Source organism: Muntiacus reevesi, chromosome 3 (genome assembly GCF_963930625.1).
Source record: "Muntiacus reevesi chromosome 3, mMunRee1.1, whole genome shotgun sequence".
Lineage (NCBI taxonomy): Eukaryota > Metazoa > Chordata > Mammalia > Artiodactyla > Cervidae > Muntiacus > Muntiacus reevesi.
In genome coordinates, this window is record NC_089251.1 from 30,835,912 (window position 1) to 30,862,976 (window position 27,065).

Sequence of the window (27,065 nt, forward strand, 5' to 3'; positions counted from 1 at the left end):
AATAAGGCTGAGAAAATCTTTCAGAGAAAGCAAAAGACAAATAGAAAGTAGGCAAGAAAAAGTTAGGTTGACCTACGAGGGCCAATAGCGATTGATAAAAATTTCAGAAACAGTGAGGGGGGAAAAGAGCTTTCCAGGTGGCACTAATGGTAAAGAACCTGCCTGCTAGTGCAGGAGACACAAGAGACGCGAGTTCAATCCCTGGAGAATCCCACGGACAGAGGAGCCTGAAGGGCTGTAGACCATAGGGTTGCACAGAGTCAGACACGACTGAAGTGACTTAGCATGCAGCATGTATAAGGGGGGGAATGGAAAAGAAGATATTTTCAAACAAACAAAAAAAAGAATTTTCTAGAACTGAAGGACGTAATTCTTCAGAGTGAAATGATTCAACAAGTATTCAACACATACACACACACACACACACACACACACAAAAGACCTGTACCAAAACTTATTATCATGTAATTCTAAAACATCAGAGAAAAAGATTCTAAAAGCTTGCAGAGAGATGTGAATTGTATACAATGAATTGTAATGACCAACTTGGAAGCTATCAAGCCACAGAAAGACATGGAGAAACCTTAAATGAATATTGCTGAGTGAAAGAGGACAACCTGAAAAGGTTACGTACTTTTTGATTCCAATTATATGGCATTTTGATAAAGGCAAAACTAGAGACAGTAAAAAGATTAGTGATTGCCAGGGAGAGGGATAAATCGGTGGAACATGGGTAATTTTTAGAGCAGTGAAACTATTCTGTGTGATACTGTAATGGTGGATACATGTTATTTTACATTTATCAAAACCGCTAGAATGAGCAACACAAAGCATGAACCCTAATGTAAACTGTGGGCTTTATTTAATGAAAATGTGCCAATATTCATCAATTCTAACAAATATACCACACTAATGTAAGATGTTAATAATAGGGGAAACAGCCCAATCTAAAAAATGGGCAAAGAATTTTAAAATATACTTCATAAAAAAAGATATGAAAGTTGCAAGTAAGCACATAAGAAGATGGTCAGTGTTTTTAACCATCAAGGAAGTGTGAATTAAAACTATAATGCAGTACTGCTACATACTCATTGAAGTATCCAACATTTTAAAAACTGACAAAACAAAATGATGGCAAATATGTGGGGCAACTTGAACTTTGGTGTTGCTGGTAGCAATGTAAAAGGGTAAAACAGATTTGCAAAATTGTTCAACCATTTCTCTTAAACACACTTTTACCATGTGACCCAACAATTCAACTCTTAGTTACGGGAGACAGAGCCAAATGAAAGCATATGTTCATTAAAAACTTGACCACAAAAATTCACAGAGCTTTATCATGATAGTCTCAAACTGGAAACAGTTTGAATGTTCATCAACAAGGAAATGGCTTATTTATAAAATGAAGTACTGCTCAGCAGTGAAAAGGAAGGGACTGTTAGTACAGGGCATGAATTAGTCTCAAAAATATGATGAGTGAAAAAAGTAAAGATCATTGGTTGCCAGTGGTGGGGTAAAAGTAGGGAAGATTGATAGCCAAAGAGCTTGAGGAAATTTTTAAAGGTGATAGAAATATTCTGTATTCCTGATTGAGATGGAAGATTATATATGGGTTTATACTTTGGCCAAATTTATTAAACTGTACACTGAAAATCAGTGCATATTGTTTTGTATAAACTCTATATTAATAAAATTTACTTTAGAAATACCAGAGGTTAGAATGATTTCTGACCTGTCATCAGGCATTCAACTTCCAGTAGTTGTGAAGGTGAAATAAAGACATTTTTGGATATAAAAGGGCACAAATACTTGCATAGTATGTTTACCTTCTCTAGTTAAGGCCCTTGAGGATATATTGGGTTGGCAAAAAATTCATTTGGATTTTCTGACAAACTTTTTTGCCAACCCATACTTCAGCAAACAGGGAGCAAACCAAAAAAGAGAGGCTTACAGGGTCCAGGGAAACAGAGAATCTGAAAAGAAGTTCAGGAATGATAGGTGCTCAGCCAGATTAGAGAACAACACATGTAAATTGGAGTAGCAGGCCCAAGTCTTCTGAAAAGACAGCCTCCAGGGAAGAAATGAAATCTCTCTCTGAGTTTATAGAAAAGATTATTGATAGATTTATGTCAAAAATGTTGAAGCATCTAAAAAAGTCTTAGAAAAGCAGGAAAATGAAAAAAATAAACTAATTGTTAAGAAAAATGAAAGCATGATATAAGGAGGGATGTTTGTACACAATATGACTTAGCAGTAAGTAATATTTGCATAGTCCTAAGAATCTAAACTGAACTGAAGAATCTAAATATTAACATTTTATTTAAAAAAAAAAAAAAAAAAAAGCAGTGATCTCTGTTAGGGAATTGGGAGCATAGGAGGTAGTAAGAGTGGTAGATGTGAGAGAACTGAAACCCCATCTATCATGATGGGGCATCAGAAACTTAAAATGGAGATATTTTAGAAATAATGAAGCAGATGCCAAAGAAAACAAACAAGTTGTGAATGGTTGTCTCTGTTGAAAGGGGAGTAATCAAAGGGTCAGAAGGGGCAAGACAGAAAACTACTCTTATTCATAGACCTTTTGGTTCTGACTTTTAAAGTTTGTATATGTGTTAATTTGATGAAAATTAAAGTTAATAAAAACAGAAAGTGTCTTCTTGCTATCCACTTTCTGAAAGTAGAATGTTTTTCATTCATAATCCCTCTTGACTCAAATAGCTCTTTTTCTCTCTTGAGATTTCCTCGCCTGAATACAGCTTTATGTACATGTGCTCAGTCAATCGGTCATGTCCAACTCTTTGAGACCCCATGGACTGTGGCCCACCAGGCGCCTCTGTCTATGGGATTTTCTGGGCAAGATACTGGAGTAGGTTGTCATTTTCTCCTCTAGGGGATCTTCTCAACCCAGGGATTGAACCTGCGTCTCTTGCCTCTCCTGCATTGTCAGGCAGATTCTTTACCACTAGCACCACCTGGAAAAGTTTGTAAATAGGCCAGATGCTTGCTCCTTGGAAGAAAAGCTATGACAAACCTAAATAGCATATTAAAAGGCAGAGACACTACTTTGCCAACCAAGGTCTGTCTAGTCAAAGCCATGGTTTTTCCAGTAGTCATGTACGGATGTGAGAATTGGACTATAAAGAAAGCTGAGCTCTGAAGAATTGATGCTTTTGAACTGTGGTGTTGGAGAAGACCCTTGAGAGTCTCTTGGACTGCGAGGAGATCCAACCAGTCCATCCTAAAGGAAATCAGTCCTGAATATTCATTTGAAGGACTGATGCTGAAGCTGAAGCTCCAATACTTTGACCACCTGATGTGAAGAACTGACTCATTGGAAAAGACCCTGATGCTGGGAAAGATTGAAGGCAGGAGGAGAAGGGGACAACAGAGGATGAGATGGTTGGATGGCATCACCGACTTGATGGACATGAGTTTGAGTGAGCTGTGGGAAGTTGTGATGGACAGGAAAGCCTGGCGTGCTGCAGTCCATGGGGTTGCAGAGTAAGACAAGACTGAGCAACTGAACTGAACTGAGTAGATTGTCAGTCGGTTCAGACTGAGCGACTGAACTGACTGAACTGAGGCCAGAATCTGTTAAACCTTGTGCTGTAGTGTTGCTGGAAACCAGAAATAGAGGGGTGTAATGAGGTAAATGAAGAGAGGGTGATCGCTGCAGAACTTGTTTCCATACAAACAAGAAAGAAACAAGGGGAAGAAAAAGGAAAAGAGGACAAAGAACTGGAGAAAGAAAAAAGAAGAGGACAAAAATATAATAACTCATAAAGGGAAGAGAATAGCCTCTGAGTCTCTGCCACCTCCAGCCTCTGCACCGTCCACCACTACCTTTCACCCAAGCCAGGCTCCATTATCAAATGGCTGATTCCACATCTTAACTTTGTGCCCAAAGCTCTCTCATAGGACAGTTGAACTATTCACCACCTATTAGAACTCCTGGATCTATCTGCCATGTCACTTATCTTTTCCGTCACACTCTCCTTGCCCTTGCCCATTTGCACTATATTCTGAGAGAGTCTCTGTGCTAGATTTTCCAGATCAAAACTGAATCTTCAACCATATCCATTCCGCTCCTCAGTCAGTCTGTTGAGTTCTTTAAATTGTAGCGATCATGTGTGTGGAAATTTTTTTCATAGAAGTCTATTGCCTTTTATATATATGATAGACTTTAAATCTGTGTATTGATAAATTTGGCATCCTTTAGGGTTTGTCCATTTTCTATAACAATCCTTTTTTCTTCAAAGTTTGTTTCTTTGTTAAATTTGCCATCTTTCCTTCCTGCTTTTGACTTTTCTTGAATGTTTTGGTGAACCAGGGCTGTCTGTGCACGTATACTGACTGAAAAAGACCTAGAATGAAACACCGTGATAACTAGAGTGACTCTTCAGCTAAAGTGAGAGGCCCTTTTGCTTTGGCAGTGAATGTAGCTTCTGATTATAGAAGCCCTGATGCTCGGTTGTTGTTGTGAAGGAGTGGGGGCTGGTGAGAGGGAAATCCCTCGTGGCAGCCCTCGCACCCACTTTGGGAGATTCCCTGGGCAGAACTCCCACACTGAGTCATGTCCTCACCACTTTAATCCCATGGGCAGACGCCAGAGTCAGCTGCACTCAGAGCAGGGCCTGGTGACAGCTGTTCAGTTGTCCTTTAATTATCCCGGCAATCACCCGTGGCCTGTTCCTTTACTTGCTCAAATGACCACTGAGCCTGGATTTGTTCTGGTGTCCCTCTGAGTAAACTCCCTCTTCTGGAAAATCTCCACTTTTGTCCTAATGTAAGTTTTTTAGTTTAGGTGAACTTCTCCATCAGTTTTATTTTTCATTCTGTTTTGTTTTCATTGTTCTAGTCAGCTGCCATGTTACTTCTTTTACCTCTCCTTCAGCTGTAGATTTATTGTCCACTTTTAATTTCCTTTATTTCCATGAAAACTTTGGGTGTAGAATAAAATAGAGATGGTAAATCTGTCACATTGAACCAAAAATTTTCTGTAGATCTACTTACATACAAGAAAACTAAGGTCCAAAGAAAGAAAACACACACACACAGACAAAAACTTGCCCAAAGTTATCCAGTTAGCGTACGCAGAACCAGGATTTAAATTTCAGCCTGCCTGGTTTCAAAACACGTTGTTTATAGGCACACACAAACTCCCATGCAGTGTGACCGCGTGACTTAAATAATTTTGTTAGAAATGTACTATAAGAGCACGTTAAAGGAATTTAGGAAGATATTGATCAAAATGTATATAATGTGCTCTCTTAACAGTACCTTCAAAACCTCTGCCATGTCTTTTTGTCCGTCTTCAAGTTCCTCTATTTTAAAGGTGGATTTGACTTTTGAAGTTTTGTGAAATAATTTGGAGCCAAATTTGTTGATCCAAAAAGAATAATACTTTTTAAAAAATCAGAATCAAAGATATAATTAGAAGTATTTTCTTGAAGGGCTTGTATACTAGAGAAGACAGTTCTAGAATTCAAAAAATATTTGAACACTGGCAACACTACTGAAGTAAATGAATGACCTCCTGCTCGTTTTTTTGTTCTGTGAACATACACATTCTGAGGTGATTATTTTTAAAATTTTATTAATCTGTGATACACTGAGTGTTGCATAGCTCTAAAAATAAATGTTTCACATAAAACATTTTCAGTATTTTTAAAAATCCATTTTTAGTTCTCTGTTTTTGAGGTTGTGTTTAGTGTGTTGTGACTATTGGTAGGCATGTTTTGCTACTGTGGGACTATAATTAATAGTCTTACATAGTACAGATAGTTGACCACATCTAAGAGTATATCTGAACTGTAAATTCTGAATGGAATTGCTGGGTCAAAGCATAGATGGATTTTGCCAAATGGCCTTTCTTATGCCAGTTTACACCGTGATAATGTTCTTCTTTCTACACATCCTTTCTAATAGTGAATTATGCACTTTCTCATCTTTGCCAATATGATGAGTTTTTTAAGTATCTCAATGTAGTTTTAATGTGTATTTCTTTTATTGTGAAATTAGGATGATCACTTTTCAGTGCTTTTTTGGTGACCTATTATCTACTGGGTTATTCAGTTTTTTTTTTTACATGAAATCACTGTGGCTAATGGGGATATAAGATTTTCTTTTAACCATATTTAAAATGGAGAAAATAAAATGCTGAGCCCTTTGCACAGATTATTTAAAAAATTAACAGCTTGATCAGGAGTCCCTAATAGCTTTTTTTCTACCCCCATGTCAGCTGCCTCTCTCCAGCAGAGACTAGTAAACACAGTAATGTGTCCCTTTAAAAATCACTATGCCTATCTTGTGTAACATATATACATACTTACTCATGTTTGTAACAGAGACACAAACATGACCAAAAGTAGTAGGTTTATTCCCTGGATAAAGAGAGATAAATTGTGTATTTTGTAAAACACTGCAGCAAATCGAATTTTTTTAAAAGAAATCAGTTTCTAAAGGAAGTCCTAAAATGTTAAAGTGACTTTTAGAATAAAAACCAGCTTCTTTTAAGTATATAGCCTATGCAAACAAAACTTTTAATTAAATCAGTGATTAATTGGGTTTTTTCTCCTAGTCACCAAATTTAGCACAATAATCTTACTTTATTTTGAAAATATTTTATCCAGCTTGTTTTCTTAACCTTTTTTCCCATCAAGACTGCTGTGAGATACTTTGTCCTGTTACTGAGTCAAATAAGCTATTCTGTGATACTAAGTCTTGATAATAGACAGCCATGTAAATTTTCTTTGACTTTTAAATATAATGATTTTGTTTATGTTAGGTTTCTAAAATGGAATAAGACAGGAATTATTGTATGGAGCAGAGCAAAGGGACAACTTGAGATAATCTTCTCTGACCGACTTTCTGATTGAAATAATGAGAAGAATTAAGTGATTACTTTCCCTTCACCTTTTATTGTGGTTGTTTGGTGTTTTTTTGCCTTTTTTTCCCCCCAAATCATACAGAATTTGATATCTATATCATTTGTCATGCTAAAGAAGACAAGTTTAATTACAAGCTATAATTTTTTGTATTTAGAAGTGAATGTGCTTTTATGTGCACTCCTATATTTCATTCATACTAAACATTGAGTATATTTCAATATGTAGTCAAGTTAGATTAAGTGAGCTTAACATGTTTTATGCAGTTAATAATGATCAGTATGTAGCATTAAATAAGTTTGAGGGGCATCCTTAAATCTATTTATCTCCATTCATTAAAATGAGGAATTCTACCTAATTGTATATTTTCTTAAGCCACTAAGGCATTTTTAGTTTTTGTTAGTTTACTAGGGCTGCCATAATAATAAAATGCCACAGACCAGTGACTTAAACAATAGACATTTATTTTCTCAGAAGCTGAAGGCTGGAAGTTCAGGTTGAGGAAGGTCAGCAGGTTTGCTGTCTTCTGCTGCCTCTCTCACTAGCTTGCAGATGGCTTCCTTCTTGCTGTGTCCTCATGGTCATCTCTCTGCGCCATCTGTGTCCTAATCACCTCTTCTTATAACACCAGTTATAGTGAAGTGTTTGAAGTGAAGCCACCCTGACAACTCTTATTTCACTCAAAGCCTTGTCCCCAGATATAATGACATTCTGACATACTAGAGGTTAGGGTTTCAAAATATAAATTTTATTCCTTTTCAAGATTACAAATAGCCATCAGAAACACTAAAAGAAAATAATCCTTAGTCTCACAACCTAAAATCTACCAAGAATATATAGCTTACCAGATTTTTTCGATTAATATATAGAAATTTTATAGTATTCTGTTATAAGAATAGACTCTTCCTGAACATAATGTCTTGGATTATACTTTTTTCCTTTTTCATTTATCAGCATGTTATAAATATCTGTACCATAATCCATTAATCAATAAATTTCTGGAATTTAGGTTCTTTACAGTTTTTTCCCTAATATAAGTAGTACAGAAATAATCAAAGCCTTCAAAAAAACTGTGCATCCTACCACCTTCCATTGTACTGTGGTGCTCTGCTCAATTGTGCCCGACTCTCCACAACCGCAGGGACTGTAGCCCACCAGGCCCTTCTGTCCGTGGCATTCTCCAGGCGAGAATACTAGAGCGGGTTGCCATTTCTACTCCAGAAGATCTTCCCGCCCCAAGGATCAAACCTGCATCTCCTGTGTCTCTTATATTGGCAGGCGAATACTTTACCACTACACCATAAAGCATAATTCAACCTCTTTTTTTCATTTGTCATCATTATAGACAACAGTTATTGTTACCATTATTGTACAGCTATATTCTCAGTTAACCACTGTAGAGTTTTGTCCATTTACTAAATGGCCCCAGTTTGCAGTGCACTTTAGCTTCTGATTCTGCCTTTTATAGAACATATTTTGTCTTCTATTTGCGTCTCTCAAACATTTCATGACAGTAGCACTGTCCTTACTTATAGCATATTGTAATAGCGTATAGACTGAAAAAACAGTTAACTGAAATTGTTATGATTATCTTTAAAATCAGTAATTTCTGAAGGAGTTCTAAGTGATTCTCTAATGGTAATGTATAAAAACCTTTAACATCACACTTTCTTTGTATTTATTTTATTGACTTATTTATTTATTTGGTTGTGCTGGGTCTTAGTTGTGGCATGTGGGATCTAGTTCCTCAACCAGGAATCGAACTTGGGCTCCCCACATTAGGAGCACAGAGTCTTAGCCACTGGACAGCCAGGGAAGTCCAGATTCTCTTTGACTCAAAGAACTTTTCTCACTTTCCCATATACTTGTTGTTATGTGGTCACATTCTAGATAGTATAAGTTTCTGAATAAGTGACCTTTGTAACATTGAGGTAGTATTTTATAGGGGAAATCTCACTCTACTATATAATATATTACTTCTGAAAAATATTATCATCTTACCTTCTGTTTTAATATATCCTGACTTCTTACCTTTCCTTCTTTAACCAGGATTACCTGAACTGGAATTAGAAGCAATTGATAACCAGTTTGGACAGCCAGGAACTGGTGATCAGATTCCATGGTCAAATAATACAGTGACAGCTGTAAATCAGAATAAGCCAGAAGAGTGAGTAGTACATTTTGTATATTATCAAGTAACAGATACCATCTTCTACAGCAAAGAACTGCTTTTCCCAAACTAGATTCCAGTTTGTGTTGGTGTTTTGTTTTGTAGATATTAATAGAAGGTGAAGGTTTAATGAAAAGAAAAGAATGGGGGAGGACACCAAATCAAACAGATTTATTTACTGCATGACTGCAAGACTAGTGTATATTTTAATTACCAAGAGATTGATATAGTATGCAGCTTTATTTTTCATCTCTTACTTTGCATTGATTGATTGCCATAAAATTTCTGGGACTGGTAGATGAATTGGCCTCAGCACAACAACTCTATTGCTCTTGAGTTCTTAGTTGTATAATTATTTTGCTTTTCTCTTTGTTTGGAGCAAGAATGCATAAGAAGAGAAGGTACTTTCTGCATCTGCTTAGTATCCCCACTTGAGTAGAATTTGATTTCTTAATCCACACAGGTAGCTCTATTTCAACACATATAGGGTATCTCATATATAGCAACCAAAGGATGACTAGGTAGCATTGAGTGTGAAGCCTTAATTATGACCTCTAGCCTCGTTTACCTTCCCCAAAGAAGAATCCTTATAGAAGTAGTATTAGTACTAGTGTAATTTTCTATATATCTTTAAGTTTTATGCATCAATTGATAGCAATTGGATTAGACTATGTATTTCCTACATGTAATCAACAATTTGTTGGTTAACACTGAGCATTGGTTAACACTGAGCATTTTCCTAGTTTGATTTCTTTTGTCATGTTATCAGCATGATTTGATCATCTTTGGAAGTTAAGTAATATATATAATTATGGTTCAATTATCAATAATTAATTGCATGTATAGAATATAAACAATAAATGGTATAAATTTTGATTTCGATTAAATGATTTTTTCAGTTTTTGGTTAATTTTTATTTTCTACTTGTGTTAAAAATTATTTTCTCTTAACTATGTTTGGTTAATTTTTCAGGGTATTTCTGTAAGCTAACATGAAGAATGTGGGAACAAAGTTCAGTGATTGACAAAATAATGAAAAATATATTCAAGCTGCATACCAAATGTTCATAAATTTCTGCACATTAAGTATAGAAAATTTCATTGCATAAGAATTGGTTTTAAAAAAATCTTGGCAATTTCCTAGAACTAGATTTGCATATATGTGTATGTATATTTGTATTCTTAAGGTTGAATACTTATTTGCTATATCAGTCTTTATCTTTCTTATCTTTTGATTCATCAGTCAGTGTATTAGTTCACAATTAGATGAACTTCTCTGTCCACCAACAACAGTCGAAGGAAGAAATGATGAGAAGGCCCTTCTTGAACAGCTGGTATCCTTCCTCAGTGGAAAAGATGAAACTGAGCTTGCTGAACTAGACAGAGCTTTGGGAATTGACAAACTTGTTCAGGTATTTACTATAGTTGGCACTTTTTAGATGATGCAGCCCTAAAAAGCTAGAAAATTATTTTTAAGCAAGACTTTTCTGTATGACTCTCACTCTATGGTAGCTATTTTATAATTTACCCTTGTGAAAGTTATCCAAATATATAATAGTTAAATAATGGGCTTTTTAAACAAAAAGCCTGTCATAATAATTACCAAGTTGTAGCCTTTTACTATGGAACATAATCTTAGAAGCTCTCCCTAGAATAGAATCCAGATTTTATATTATTACTTCTTATTTTAGGACTTAATTTATCCTTCATTCATGCTAGACTTCAGCCTATATGTTCCATGACATTCCAACTTCCAGGTTAGTATTTTTGAGACTTTGGAGTTAAAAAATCAATTTAGTGCATCATGACCAGCTTTTTTTTTAATAGATAGAATAATGTAGAATAAAGACTGTCAGAATGCAGAAAAAGGGAAAGTTTCATGTTTTATGTTTTATGAAACTCTGTTTGCAGTTACATAAACAAACAGTAGGTCACAATTTAAATTGTATTTCTTTCAATAAGTAACAATCAAAAAGTTTGAAAGCCATAGCTCTATGACATTCTGTTAGGTCAGCTATGAATTTTTTTTTCAAACAAGATTAAAGCATGAAATCTATATTTGACATAGAAAATTTAATCTCTCCTTTAGGAATCTACTTCTCATGATAATCTATTAAATTTAACATTTGTTGATTATTAGGCTTTGCAGTGAGGTTCTTTTCAAACTATTTAGCTCTATTTCATTGATTTAGGGTCTTCATTTTAACCATATTTTCATCTCTTTACTTAGATTTTAAACATCCCAGTTAATCTATTACTCCATTTCAGAAGCAACTTGCATAAGTGATTCCTTTAAGTATTAATAGCAAACTTATGGAGTTCTTTGTATGATCTCATATCCAAAATTGTATAGAGAAGCATGTCATTCATTGGCAGAAATGTATTTGTAAAATGTTCTGGCTTATTTTCCAACAGGGAGGTGGATTAGATGTATTATCAGAGAGATTTCCACCACAGCAAGCAACACCACCATTGATGATGGAAGAAAGACCCAACCTTTATTCCCAGCCTTATTCTTCTCCTTCGCCTACTGCCAATCTCTCTAGTCCTTTCCAGGGCATGGTCAGGCAAAAACCTTCACTGGGGACTATGCCTGTTCAAGTAACACCTCCTCGAGGTGCTTTTTCACCTGGCATGGGCATGCAGCCCAGGCAAACACTAAACAGACCTCCAGCTGCACCCAACCAACTTAGACTTCAACTTCAACAACGATTGCAAGGACAACAGCAGGTGAGTACCCTTGTTCAACAGGTGATCCTTTTTAAAGGTATGTGCTAATAGCTCTATGTAACAAGACAGCCCAAATGCTATTGGATTGACCAAAAGGTTGGTGTGGGTTTTCCATGGGATGTTGTAGAAAAACTCAAATGAACTTTTTGGCCAACCCAGTGCACTAAAGGTGTTAAGTCCACTCCCAGACCCTTTATGACACAAAAAGTCATCCTTAGTCTGCTCTAATAAGAATAAGGGAGACTCATTCAATTAAAGACTGCTGGCTCATAACAAAGTCCTTTAACACCAAGAGTTTAGAAGCAATTTACTTACATTTTTTGAGATAAAAAATATTTAGGATGAACATCCCATAGTGCTTCAATTTCTAAAGTAGAGCATAAAGAGATACTGCTGATAAATATTTTCTCTCATGACAAATAATATGCAGGTGTAATGACATAAATATTTAGGACTGTTTAAGCAGCAGTTACAGGGGTAATCATTAAGAACTAGAAACCCAAATGGTTAAAACTATCCTCTGGGAAATGGGACTAGGAATGTAGGTTGTTGCTTCTGTTGTTATTACTGTTTTGTATTTCTTTATCCATATGTCTGTTTTGCTTTGGATTTTTAAAAAAGCATTTAAAAAAGGTCTCTGGAGCCTTACTAATAGAATAGAGGAAGGAAGAGGAAGAAGGAGGTAGGTAAATTTATTAGGCAGCATGATAGAGTTAGCCTTGGTTTCAAGTCCTAGTTCTAACCTTACGTGAGGTGGGTCAGTAGTAAAATTATTTACCCTATTAAAGCCTATGACTTCTCTTTAAAAAGAATCTAATTCCATTACCTCTTAGTTGGTTTGTGGATTAAATGAGATAACATTAATAGATGTTTATTCTCTAAGTCATGTCCCACTCTTTTGCGACCCCATGGATCATGGCCCACCAGGCTCCTCTGTCCTTGGGATTTTCCAGGCAAGAATACTGGAGTGAGTTGCCATTTCCTCCTCTAGAGTGTCTTTCCCAACCCAAGGGTCGAACTCACGTCCCCTGCATCACAGGCAGCAGGTGAATTCTTTATCTCTGAGCCACCAGGGTAGCCATTAATAGATGTAGAGCTTGGATATAAAGCTCTTAACAGAGTGCTTGATATATTAAAAGAATATATAAAGGCAAATTTAATTTTTAGAGATTTTTGTTTAATATCTATAAAAACTACACTCCCATGTAGGGGCCAGGAGACTTCCAGCCATATTACTTTTTGAGTTACAGTGGAATTTTGATGAAAACGTGAGCTGCACTAATTTTGTGCTGCAGAATGGGGGAGTCGAGGGGTACTGGGGAAATGATCACATTTTCAGTAGGTTTCCCATATTTTGCTACATTTGCTTCTTTTTGTCCCCCTTCTCTACAAGGATGGTGTTTAAAAAAATAGTGCACATTTAATTTAATGTAGTCCCATTTAGTAACTACTCACTATTATTATGAATTTATATCCAATAAATATAACAAATAATATAAAATGTGCTTCCATGCCACTTAAGAAGATGATGAAAGGGAGAAAGAGATGGCATAAAGTGAAAAACTTTTAATGGTAGACTAATAAGGAGTAATTTTTAAATGCTAGTGTGAAGTAAAAGACACAAAGGGAAATTAAGGGAAGAGAAGGGAAAAAAACAGAAACAAAGCAAGGGTATAGTATTAATAATATGTTCTGAATATTATTTTAAAATAAACTGCTTCTTGTTAGAACTTGTCAATCATCATTAGACAGCACAAGAATAAGAAATACTTACCAGCTTCCCTGTATTTAATTTTTCACAGAACATGTTTATGATGACTGTACCAGGTTCTGAGAGAAATGCAGAGAAATAAGAGATAGAGGCAATTTTCAGAGCTTATCGTCAGCCTGGGGTATTCAAAACTTAGTCAGTCCTCTGTATCTTCAGGTTCCACATCTGCAGATTAAACCAACTGTGGTTCAGAAAGAGGTTTTTTGTTTTTGTTTTTGTTTTAATTCTAGATGAGAAGCAAAACTTTGTGGCAATAAAAACTGCTTGATAAAAGAATAAGCTTCCTTAAGGAAATCTTTGTTTTGGCAATAATTTACATGGTGACTGAATCAGGATTCTCAGCCTCATCACTGTTAGTGTTTTGAAACTGGATAATTCTTGTTAAGGGGGTGCTTCTGGTGCTCTGGGGGATATTTAGCAGCATCCCTTGCCTGTACCCACCAGATACTAAGAGCAGCCCCTCCCCAAGTTGTGATAACTGAAAATGTCTTCATGTATTGCCAACTCTCCTTTATGAGGCAGAAAACCCCCGGTTGAGAACCTCTTGACAAGATAATCATCTTTTAGGTTTATTGTAGGAGGACTTCTTACTGAGGCATTGAAAAAAAAACTCCATTCAGACAAAGTGAAAGCAAGCCTGAATTGTGTGTGTATGCATGCACATGTGTGCATTTTATACACAGAGGCTGGGTTTGTGCTTTTTCAGTGGCCACAAGCCCCACATACATCTCCTTTAGTAATACAACAAGCCTGTCAACGATACCTTTATAGACTTTTGAATTAGTGTTACCAGCTCTAACAATTATCAACCTCTCTCCTCCCAACTCCCTAACTAACAAAAATTAAGATTTCAAAGGAGATTAAGGACATGGTGATCCTTTTAGGAGAACTTCTTTGGAGGAAGTTGCTGGAAAATGGGTAAAATTTTAGTAATCAGAAAGAAGAGGCAGATTAGAGTGAAATTGTTGTACACAGTGTTAGGTTGTACACACAGATAGTCAAGGGGGGTGGGGAATAAGAGTATTTCTGAGGGTAGGAATACATCATTTTTCTTTAACAGCAAGTGCTCGTAGATTGCTGCTTTTAGAACAATTTCTTCTACTTCTAAAAATTACCTGTTTATTTTATAGGATTTTGATTTATTTTTCTAAAGTTGTTTTTTCATTTTTGTCACTTCTCATTTTCATTTGCACATTATCTCACAATGCAAAGAATATATAAAGCTGTCAGTTTGGAATCCCAACTCCCACATTCCTGGCAGTGTTACTTTTCCTCACCTGTTTTCATTCCCTGTGTCTTCTGTTTTTAGACTTGCTGTTCCTTCTGCCTTGAGTTTACTACCCTCTGCCACCTGGCATTCTCATCTTTCAAGGTCCCATTGAGCTCACTCATGCTCTTGGTCCCTGCCTTCATGTCCTAGGTTAAGTTAGTTGCTGCCCCATGCTGCTTACATCTCTTTATATATTCAGGCTATAACTTGTGCATTGTGCTGTTCTGTATTGACCTGTGCCACTCAACAGAGAATTCCCAGAAAATAGAAATTTACTCACTTTCGTAGGCTTCAAACTTTATTTAGTATCTTGCATTTACCAAGTTTTATGACAAATCTTTGTAAAACTAATGGTTAATTTAAACTTATGTCCAAGATCTGACATAAGTTTGAGTTTAAGAAATATGTAGATTTTCATACTTTTAAGAGCCTCTTTGACTTTTAGAGCCATAATATTGGTTATCTTTATTTTTGACGTGATTCTGAATGTTTTATCCTATTCCACAGTGCCTGAAAGTTATAATTGTAATATTTATATTATATCGGACTTCTCCCTCCAAGTCATTTTGTTTTCTAATCTAATTGGAGTCAAAAAATGAATGAAACTAGAGTTAAGAATTGAGCTTGTTAGAGATGAGAGATTTAATCACTATTCACAACTCTTTGGATTCTCTTATAAAACTTTGAGAGACTTTCTAGTTTATAAATAGTATATTAAAATTTATTAAATGTATTAAATATGAAGATATTAAAATATATTGATAGGTTGACTATTTTATAAGAAATTTATAAATCATAAAGTACTATTTCAACACAAAATATGGTTGATATTATTGTTACTATTATCTCCCTAACCAGTTTATTCATATCAAATTATTGAGCAAGTAATCCTTGAAGCAGTAGATTGTTTATCAGGAAATACCCTTTCTAAGGATGCTTGTTTTGTTACCTGCTAAAGTTAAGGCATACCTCTGATATGGAATCCTGAGCCTGATACAGACAGTATCTTTCAAACTAGTGTACCATAGAAGATTGTTCTAGGAAATAATAATAAATGGCTATATGTCAGAAAAAAAGGTTCACGATAAATGAATTGCATAGTTTATCCCCTTCTTGGAGCTCCACAATGTGCTTTAGCCAATTGAAGGCTCATAGAATTACTACACTAAAGAAATCTGTTTCACCTTGTGTAACCCATTATTTCCAATGCTTAATACAGCACAGCATGCTATTTTCCTGGCACATCTATTAATATCCTGCAGAACAATGTTCTTTAGAACACCAATTTGGGAAATGCTGGTCTAAAGTATAATTACTTCTTCTAGTTAAATAAATAGTCCATTTTCTCAGACCATTTGTTTCTTACATAATTCTCTCCAGCTAATGAAATCACATTGGATTTTTCCCAAATACGTGCCCATCAAACAGGTACCCTCCAAGTCAGAAGTACCTCAACTTTTCCATTCATCTTCCAGACCTTTACAGAGTGTTCCCTATGTATATGTACTTTTTTTACTCACAACCCTTTAAGACCAAGGCTGATGTTTCTTTTTTCTCCATTATTGCACATGTCTGAAATAATTAAATATTAATGAGTTTTTAAAAGCATTTTATCTATCTATAAAATAGATAACCAACAAGGACCTAGTGTATAGCACATGGAACTTGTTATGTGGTAGCCCGAATGTGAGGGGAGTTTGGGGGATATATTGGTATGGCTGAATCCCTTTACTATTCACGTAAAACTATCACAGCATTGTTAATTGACTATCAGTTCAGTTCGGTCACTCAGTCGTGTCTGACTCTTTGCAATCCCATGGACTGCAATACACCAGGCCTTCTTATCCATCGCCAACTCCCGGAGCCTACTCAAACTCATGTCCACCGTGTTGGTGATACCATCCAACCATCATATCCTCTGTTGTCCCCTTCTCCTCCCGCCTTCAGTCTTTCCCAGCATAAAGGTCTTTTCCAATGAGTCGGTTCTTCACATCAGGTGACCAAAGTATTGGAGTTTCAGCTTCAGCATCAGTCCTTCCAATGAATATTCACGGTTGATTTCCTTTAGGACTGACTGGTTTGATCTCCTTGCAGTCCAAGGGACTCTCAAGAGTCTTCTCCAGACCACAATTCAAAAGCATCCATTCTTCAGTATTCAGTCTTCTTTATGGTCCAACTCTCACATCTGTACATGACTACTGGAAAAACCATGGCTTTGACCATGGAGACCTTTGTTGGCAAAACGATGTCTCTGCTTTTTAATTTGGTGTCTAGGTTTGTTGTAGCTTTTCTTCCAAGGAGCAAGCACCTTTTAATTTCAATGAATATTCAGGACTGATTTCCTTTAGGATGGACTGGTTGGATCTCCTTGCAGTCCAAGGGACTCTCAAGAGTCTTCTCCAACACCACAGTTCAAAAGCATCAATTCTGCGTTGGTGGTATAGTGGTGAGCATAGCTGCCTTCCAAAAGCATCAATTCTTCCGTGCTCAGCTTTCTTTATAAGTCCAGCTCTCACATCCATGCTTGACTACTGAAAAAACCATAGCTTTGACTAGATGGACCTTTTTTGGTAAAGTAATGTCTCTGCTTTTTACTATGCTGTCTAGGTTGGTCATAGCTTTTCTTCCAAGGAGCGAGCGTCTTTTAATTTCATGACTGCAGTCACCATCTGCAGTGATTTTGGAGCCCCCCCAAAAATTGACTATACCCCAATATAAGATAAAGAGTTTTAAAAATTACAAAAAGCATGATAAATATATTTGTGTGCATATATATGTATATAACACTGCAGAACACTAAATATGGCAGAGCATAAAAATAGAATACATGCACCTGTAATAAATGCATATAGGCATGTGTGCATGTAGATACATGTATGTACTTGTATATATATTTACATTATGTGTGTATTCTACTTTTAAATGCTCTGCCATATTTAGAGTTCTGTAGGCAGAAAGTATTTGATAAATGTTAGGAATTGCCACCTTTTGGCAAATAAACGTGGGAAATAATCTTACTAAATCTGCAATACTAAAACCTCTTAATAATCAATAAAAAGTTTATGTTTCTCTAAAGGGCCATGCTATATGTTTGTGTGTAGAAGTTTATCTCATTGTTCTATTTTTCTCTAGTTGATACACCAAAATCGGCAAGCTATCTTGAACCAATTTGCAGCAAACGCTCCTGTTGGCATCAATATGAGATCAGGCATGCAGCAGCAAATTACACCTCAGGTAATGTGAGAAAACCAGGCATTGTTAGTACTTCTCTAACCCAAGTTGTGTTTCTTAGAGTGTTGACTTAGGTGTTTTTGAAATGGTCTGTGAACTCATCTCTTAATGATGTTTGTACTGTAGCTTTCTTTTAGAATGAATTTATAATCAGCTTGTGATACCCCCTACTGATATTTGATCTAAAGCTGAGGGTTCTTTGTTTCATTTTATTGTTATTGTTGTCATTGCTATTAGGTATCAGGTGACTAAGTAGAAAACTCTTATTGCTGTCCTGAATAGTATCAGTAATAAGAAGCCAAGGATATGAAACTGTGTGCACAGTACCTGAAACCTGATCAAACCCAGTCACATTGCCTAGTTATCTTAACTGCCTTGTGTTCGCTGTTCAGTCTGAGCATCAGCATTTTCCAATTTTTGTTTTAACAATCCTGTGTGTGAGCTCATAGCCATTGAAAGTAAACATAAAAAGAACCAGGTAGCCTTCTAAGTGTGATATAGACTTTCATCCTTACTTCTGCATATACTTTAATATTTTTGCTTCAACCACTTTTTTTTTTTTTTTTTTGACCGCACCATGTGGCTTGTGAGATCTTAGGGATTGAACTTGGGCCCACAGTAGTGAAAACACTTAGTCCCAGCCACTGGACCACCAGGGAATTCCCTCAACCACTTTTTTTTTCCCCCCAACCAAGAACGCAAAAATTGGGGAGATGAGGTATTTTAGAAAGGATTCAAACTTTTCTCCATAAGATGGACCTAGTTGGATTGAGGGCAAATACTAACCAAAAGGATAAATATTGATAGAAGCTCCTGTTAAGCAGCAGATATTGACGTCTCCATGGATCCAGACTTGGGTTTCTCTGCCTTAAAAGTCTCAGTGGTTAGTTCATGCAAGGGGAAATCGATTATAAGGTAACAAGACCCCACTGTTGGAATTCACATAAAGACAACTTCTGTTAAGAGGTCATATGTCAGTTTCTTCCATATTGGGCTACTTCTGGTTGGCAAGTTTCATTTTTATGAAGCAGTATGCTTTAATCAGCTCCTCGACCTGAATGGACATTTTCTGAGGAAGGCTTTGTTGATGTGCCATGTTGCTTTGCAAGTTAGCCCAAAAGGAGACCACTAAACTAATTTTACCACTTCTTTCATCATTCATAATATTATAGCTATTAAAACACTTACTCTAATGCCTGGAGCAGTCTCATACTACAACAATGCTATAAAATACCAGGGTTCATGTATTTCTGTGTATTATTTTGTTTCTAATTAATGATTTTCTTTTTAAGTGATCATTTGTTTGGCCTTGGATCCTAGATTTCTGATTCTTCCTTTTCTAATGGTATTTGTAGATTTGTCTAATTGTAAAGATAATGTACATTCATTATGGATAATTTGGAAAATACATAAAAGTATAATGAAGAAAATTGAAATCACCTATAATCACATTTTATTCACTTAAGTAAAGTGGAATAAATGATCTCCATGAGAAAAGAGAAAACTAATATTTTCCATACTAGAAATGTGATGAATTTTGTGGAAATGAAAAGAAGTACCCTAGTAACCTAATGCCAGATAAGATATAAATCATCAAGCACATTTTCTCTCCTTTATGGTTTTCATGTTTCTCTTAATAGGTTTCATGGCCTATATTATAGTACTAATCAATATATGTTTTCTTTGACTTTTCTCGGTCCTGTTTGACTTTAATATGTAAAATGTACTTAATTCATTTTCTGTCCTGTGGATGTTATTTAAGAGGTTTTCTTCCTTTTCTGTTTTAGTTTGCCTTGTACACTGATAATTGCTGCAATTCTGTTGCTCCAAGATAGTAGGCTTTATCCTGTAAGCTTTCCAAGGTAGGAGTAATAATAATAATACTAATAAGGGAAGATTTTTTTTTCCTCTCTTCTTTAGCCACCCCTGAATGCCCAGATGTTGGCACAGCGCCAGCGGGAGTTGTATAGTCAACAGCACCGACAGAGGCAGCTAATACAGCAGCAAAGAGCCATGCTCATGAGGCAACAAAGCTTTGGGAACAACCTCCCTCCCTCATCTGGACTGCCAGTTCAAATGGGGAACCCCCGTCTTCCTCAGGGTGCTCCGCAGCAATTCCCCTACCCACCAAACTATGGTACAAATCCAGGAACCCCACCTGCCTCTACCAGCCCTTTTTCACAACTGGCAGCAAATCCCGAGGCGCCCTTGGCCAACCGCAGCAGCATGGTGAACAGAGGCATGACAGGAAACATGGGTGGGCAGTTTGGCACTGGAATCAATCCTCAGATGCAGCAGAACGTCTTCCAGTACCCAGGATCAGGTATGAAGATTTACACCTTTATGTTGTTTTTGTACATACAGTTGGCCCTCGGTAGCCATGGATTTTATATCTGTGGATTCAACCAACCCCAGCGGAAAATATCCACCCCCACCAAAAAAAAAAATTCCAGAAAGCTCCTCAAAGCAAAACTTGAATTCCCTGCACCCCGGGAACTACTTACATCATATTTACATAGCATTTACATTTACATTTTATTAGATATCAAAAGTGATCTAGAGATGATTTATGGAGGGATGTGCATGGGTTCTATTTCCCCATTTTATCTAAGGTACTTGAGCATCCATGGATTTTGGTATCTATGAGGGTCCTGGAACCAATCCCTCAGGGATATGAAAGGAGGCCTGTACCACATCAGACTCAGGTCTCTCTCTTCACATGTGTTTTCAGTTCACTGACATTGAGGCAGTGCTGAAGAGGAAAGATGCTGAGGGAGTTCCCTGGTGGCCTAGAGGTTAGGATTGGGGCTGTCACTGGCGTGGCCTGGATGACCTGAGATCCCACAAGGCACTGACACAGAGGTCAGGAAATCCAAGCTCTAGGCTTAGCCCTTGCTACCGAGTGGTTGAGTGGTTTGAGGCTTCTCTCTTCCATAACTAAGGACTGTCTGACACTAAAATTTTTTAACATTTTGTCTGCAAAGCACATTTTTACTGTCTTACTTTCTCTCATGGATCCCTGTAAGAATGTAAGGAAAGTCCATGTCAGACAGTGGGTATAAATACATAGGCTCAAAATTTACATACAGATTTTTTATTATCTTGGAATTTTGTTTTTGATAGTTTACGCAGGGATTGTCAGTCTTCACAGATTATCTCAGACCTCTCATTGGTGTCGCCACTTTTAGCTGCTTAGGTTGTAAGCTATTCCTCTGAAATATCAGGCAACTTTTTGGCTTCCAAAAGCTTTGTTCTTTTTTTAATTTTTTTATTTGCACTGTCTCTCTCCTGTTTCCTTTGTCCTGTTGTTCAGTCGCTCAGTCGTGTCCGACTCTTTCCGACTCATGGACTGCAGCATGCCAGGTCTCCCTGTCCTTCATCTCCCAGAGCCTACTCAGACTTATGTCCATTGAGTCAGAGATGCCATCTAACCATCTCATCCTCTGTCATCCCCTTCTCCTCCTACCTTCAATCTTTCCCAGCATCAGGGTCTTTTCAAACGAGTCAGCTCTTCGCATCAGTGGCCAAAGTACTGGAGTTTCAGCTTCAGAATCAGTCCTTCCAATGCGTATTCAGGATTGATTTTCTTTAGGATTGACTTATTTGCTCTCCTTTCAGTCCAGGGGACTCTCAAGAGTCTTCTCCAACACCACAATTCAAAAGCACTCCTTTGTCCTAGGTTATGATATCTTTTTTTATTTTTCTATCACTTGGAGATTCTAATAAGTAGTGCCATTAAAACACATTTGATTAATCTATCAGGTTTAACTAAACTTTGATGCTAAATTAATGGCAAGTTTCTATAAAAGATATAAGTTGAAATAAACCCATATATTTTAAAAATGAAAGAAAAAGTAAATTTTCATCCTGCTTCAAAATGAATTTCAGTGAGAAGTCTGCTATTTGACTTGAATAAAATGTTGAAGCTATATAGAGATTTTTTCACATGGCAATATGCTTATCAACTTTGACAGCCAAATCAATTTAGACTTTTTATTCTCGTGGCAACAAGTGCTGAAATTCTTTTGACTGTTAAATTAAGTATCTGGGGAGACATGTGTCAAAGAGCATCAGAATTCTCTAAGACGTTTTAATCAAAATTAAGCCACATCAGTTTCTTTGTCCTCAAGACAATGAAGTCATCTTTGGCTGGTTTATATCACTTACAATATATGTGTGGGCAAGAAAAGGATTATAAATCCGTATCTTAATTATAAGATTGTCTGTCTGAACAGGAGTGGCTTTCAGAAGAGTTGTATTTTCCTGTGTCTTTTTTTTTCTTTTCTTGTATCTTTTGATTTCTCTATGCAAAGAATTTGACGTGGTTCCTTCACCTGATTCTAGCCTACAGAAGTACTTCCTCCAGCATTAGAAGTCTTATGTAGTTAAGTCTTATGTAGTTTCCCCACTGCTCTTCCAAAATGACAACTTAGCCAAAACAGCAAATAGATTCTTAGTAGCATTTCTGATACTGATTGTAGAGCTTTAAATCAAAAGATGTATTTTATTCATTGGGGAAAAAATAACTACAGATAAGCCAAACATTAATAAATTCCCCAGTAAACTCTTTTTAAAAAATAAGGTATTTAACTGTACTTCTCAAAAAACTAAAAATAAAAATACCATGTTACCCAGCAGTTCCACTACTGGGTATGTATTATCTGGAAAAAAAGAAAACACTAATTTGAAAAGATACATGCACTCCAATGTTCATAGCAACTTTATTTTCAATAGCCAAGATAATGAAATAACCTAAATTTCCATCAATAAATGAATGGATGAAGAGGACATGGTATATGTATACAGTGGAATACTACTAGGCCATAAAAAATATAATGAAATTTTGCCATTTGCAACATGGATGGGTTTGGGAGGATATTTTGCTAAGTGAAATAAGTCAGACAGAGAAAGACAAATATTGTGTGATATATCAATTATATGTGGAATCTAAAAAAATAAAACAAATTAGTGAATATAATAGGAACAACAATGACAAAACCAGATATATATGCAGAAACCATTAGTGGTTACCAGTGGGGAGAAGGAAGGAGGAAGAGGCAAGTTAGGGGCAAGGCAAAAACTACTATGTATAAAATAAGACAAGGATATCTTGTACATCACAGGGAATTTAGTCAATATTTTATCATGATTATAAATATATAACCTTTTAAAATTGTGAATCCTGTGTTGTACACCTGAAACTTATGTAGTATTATACAACTATACTTCAATTAAAAATTAACTAATTAAACAAAACAGTAAATTTTCAGTTATGCTCTTTAATGCTTCATCTCTGGAAAGCCAAGAAAGGAGGACTTCTATCCTGCTCCTGTTTCTTTTTTTAAAAAATATTTATTTGGCTGCACTGGGTCTTAGTTACAGCATGCAGGATCTAGTTCCCTGGCCAGGGATCAAACCCAGGGCCCCTGAAGTGGGTGCACAGAGTCTTAGCTGCCGGGCCACCAGGGAAGTCCCCTGCTCCTATTTCTCGACAAAGCCACCTGGAAAGGTGGTGATCCAAAAACCCTTTTCCTTTGAAGCTGACATGTTTTCCCTCAGGGTTGTGGATTGTGTCTTTGATCTCTTGCAAATTGTATATAGAACACAGTGATCCAGATAATGAGTGGGTGAACTTCTTCTCCAGGCAGTGTAACCAGATGTGTTCTACCCATTGTAAGTGCTCTATCTGGTACCTGGATTTTCCTTCCAGTCCAACTTTTGATTGACAAAAAATGCTTTTCACAAAATAAGATTTAAAACAAAAATAGTTAGTATTTGTACTACAAACAAACCCCAGAAGCTAGGTACAGTGGAGAGAGTAGCAGTTTGTTTGATCCATTTGCATTTTGAAATGAAATGGCAGAGCTTTCAGGTCTTCCATGGAAAAAACAAAAGCACAGAGGAAGAATTTTTTTATTTTTCTGAAGAGCATAAAAACATTTAAAGGTACAATATTTTAAATATTTTCTATTGCTCTAAGTTATAAACTTTCTCTAAGGTGATTAGCAAGCTGGTAGAAAGCTTCAAGACCAGGTTTTATGTTGGTATAAGTTCAAGTTCTGGAGAAATTTTAACCCTTTCAAATCAAGCCTTCTCCAAAAACAGAAAAACAAAAACCACATGTTTTTCTAAATAAAGTTTTATTGGAACACAGCCATGCTCATTAGTTTACCTATTGTCTGTAGCTGACTTCACACATTAGAGTTAAAGTAGTTCTTACAGAAATGTTATGACCTGCAAAACTGAAAATCTTTACTATCTGAGCCCTTTGCAGAAAAAGTTTGCAGACCCCTGTGTTAATCAGTGATAGTAAAACCAAAGGATGAATAAATTAGTTTTGCTTTAGCCCTTTGTCTTGGCATCTTTCAACTTAATGTTTATTGTTGTTTAGTTGCTAAGTCATGCCTGACTCTTTTGCGACCCCATGAACTGCCAGGCTCCTTTGTCCATGGGATTTCCAGGCAAGAATGGGTTGCCGTTTCCTTCTCCAGGGAATCTTCCTGACCCAGGGACAAACCCATGTCTCCTGCATTGACAGGCACGTTCTTTACAACTGAGCCACAAGGGAATCCCACAGCCTAATATAGGCCCAGCGTAAATGAAGAAACGCAGGTGATAATAATGACAGAGCATACTTTCTTTTATATCTGAAAACAGAAAATTTTTCTAGACTATTGTGCCATAAGGATGAGTACATAAGAACAGGATTAGAAATTTAAAATTTATTATCTACTGTGGTAATCTCCAAAGGGAATATAAGGGAAATTTAAAAAGAAACTTTTGTACCTATTTCATGGATTCTTTAGAGCCAATCCAGAGCTCCCTTTTCTGTGAACTATAGTAAACGTGCTACTTGCGCTCACTCCTAGTGACCTCATCTACTCCTGTGACTTCAGTGACTTCTTTATGCCAATGACTGTATCTCTAAACCAAATCCCTCAGCTCATGTGTACTGCTGCCTGCTGGACAGACATACTTGAAATTTCCACCAGGACCCAAACTTTACCAGAGCTAGATGCATCAGCTTCATTTCCCCTTCACTCCATGTCTCCATGTTCCACCTTAACAAACCTCTCAAGTTTCAAGAAAGAATACATACCTTGCTCTCTCTTCTAGACTTTTGTGTATCCTCTCTGTAAAACATCCTTCCCTCACCTGGCTCACTCCTGTTCCTCTCTCCCGTCAGAGGTATCTCCTCTAGGAAACCCTCCCTGACACTCCCAATCATAAGTTTTCACCACCCTGTCTTATAGCCACTTGTTTATCAGCTGCCTTTGTTTTTAAACAGCTCACACTTCCTTGAGTGAGCTAAGTGTGACCTTTGAAATCTTGGTTTCTCAGGTGCTTAGCACAGTGGTCTGGTGGGGAAAGCAGATGCTCAGTGAGTCTTTCAAGGGAAAAATAAATCCTAATTCTAGTTGCTGCTGCCAGATGGCTGTGGTGCTGTTTACGCTCCAGCAGGGAGACTTAACACAATCAAAGATAGAATTGTAGAATTTTTAAACTAGAAGGAACAAGATGTCTGGTCCAGGAAATCCACGGTCCAATGTAGTAACAGAACTGGGACCAAAACTCTACCCTTCCAATTTTATTATTCACTGGACTGGTTCTTTCTACTAAAACTAGGTCATCTGATAAGGAAAACATGGGCAGTTAGAATGTGAAATGAGGCCAGAAAAAAAAAAATGTCAAAAAGCTTGCTAATGTACTTAGTCTTATTTATTGTTTATCTTTGATCCCACAGAATAATATTCACAATATATTAAGCATCTCTCCCCTCACATATATATTTTTCCTGAAATTATTTTATCATAAATAAATTAAAAATGCATCAGGAACAGATACATATTTTTTAAGGATCATAACTAGAATAGTTAAAATTTAAAATGTAGAATTAATCAGACAGTCAATATAAAGATGAAGATGATGGGTGTGAAAAACCCACCCTCTATAGTCATAAATGAAAAGAATAATTCTCTATATATTCTAAGTCAAGAATTATTTACCAGAGATTAAATTATATCTAGAAGAAGCAACAAGGAAAAAATATGTAGCTTTATTTATATAAATTTTGCCAAGAAGACAAGTAGCTAAACATTTAGTGAAAGAAAAAATTCAGAAAGTCCAAAGTTGACTAAACTTTCACAGAAAATTTAAAACTTTTTTTAAATTGTAGCCTATAAAAAGCAACAGTGAATAAAGTAACTACATCTCTGGCCAGATTAACCAAACAAAGAGAGAAGTCTTTGTATTAATAATGACAGAACACAAAATATTATACAGGAGCCTATAATTATGTTTACAAGGAGACATTTAAGGGCATAGAAACATACTTATGGTATAATGATAAGGGAAAGAAGCAGTCCACAAAGTTATGCAAGACTTCATAGAGGAAGATTTGATTGAATTATACTAAATTATGGGTAATCACATTATGATATTCTTTTTTTCTGCACCTTTATAACTTTCTCTACCTCAGTAGTATTTAAGTATGAAATATTTGGTCAGGAAAAAAAGAAAAAAGCACAAAGTGCTAATGTAACAGAAAACATAAGAAGCAGCTCATTTTTTCTTTTTTAAATTGTTGTCAGCTTCCACTTTTGGTCATGGAGTAAAAGGGACGAGATTTACTCTTCCCTCTGAGACAAACCAAAAATTGAACAATAGTTGTAGGAATTGTCCAGGCTCTGCTGTAGGAAGGGGAGATCCAACAGAAGCCAGTGGTTTCCCATAGTTGAGGTAGTGGCATTTAGAGTCTGGGAAAGCCAAGGCAGCTAGAGTAAAACAGTACCCCAGAGAAGAGAGCCACAAAAAGAGAACCACGGGGATGTACAGATGATCCTGCTCAGGTCTTAAGTTGAGAACTGATCAGTGTTGGTGTGTGTGTACGCAAATCAAGGCCAGGGAAGACCACCCAAAAAGAACTGAAGGAACATCTTCAGAGTTCACACAGGGCCAATTCCTCTTTCCACCAACCAGAATAGAAAACCTCAAAATTCATTACTGT

The 27,065-nt window shown here is 36.4% G+C and overlaps 1 protein-coding gene across 7 annotated transcripts in view; it reads left to right on the top strand.

Annotated features, from left to right (window-relative positions):
• Positions 1–27,065, top strand: part of NCOA1 (nuclear receptor coactivator 1) — a 204,355-nt gene that overhangs the window by 158,079 nt on the left and 19,211 nt on the right. For all 7 annotated transcript variants that reach the window (XM_065928668.1, XM_065928672.1, XM_065928670.1 and 4 more), the window contains 5 exons: positions 8,937–9,054; positions 10,300–10,468; positions 11,472–11,786; positions 17,960–18,061; positions 19,979–20,381. In XM_065928668.1, the coding sequence (XP_065784740.1) occupies positions 8,937–9,054; positions 10,300–10,468; positions 11,472–11,786; positions 17,960–18,061; positions 19,979–20,381 (1,107 nt within the window). The remainder of the gene's footprint in view (positions 1–8,936; positions 9,055–10,299; positions 10,469–11,471; positions 11,787–17,959; positions 18,062–19,978; positions 20,382–27,065) is intronic.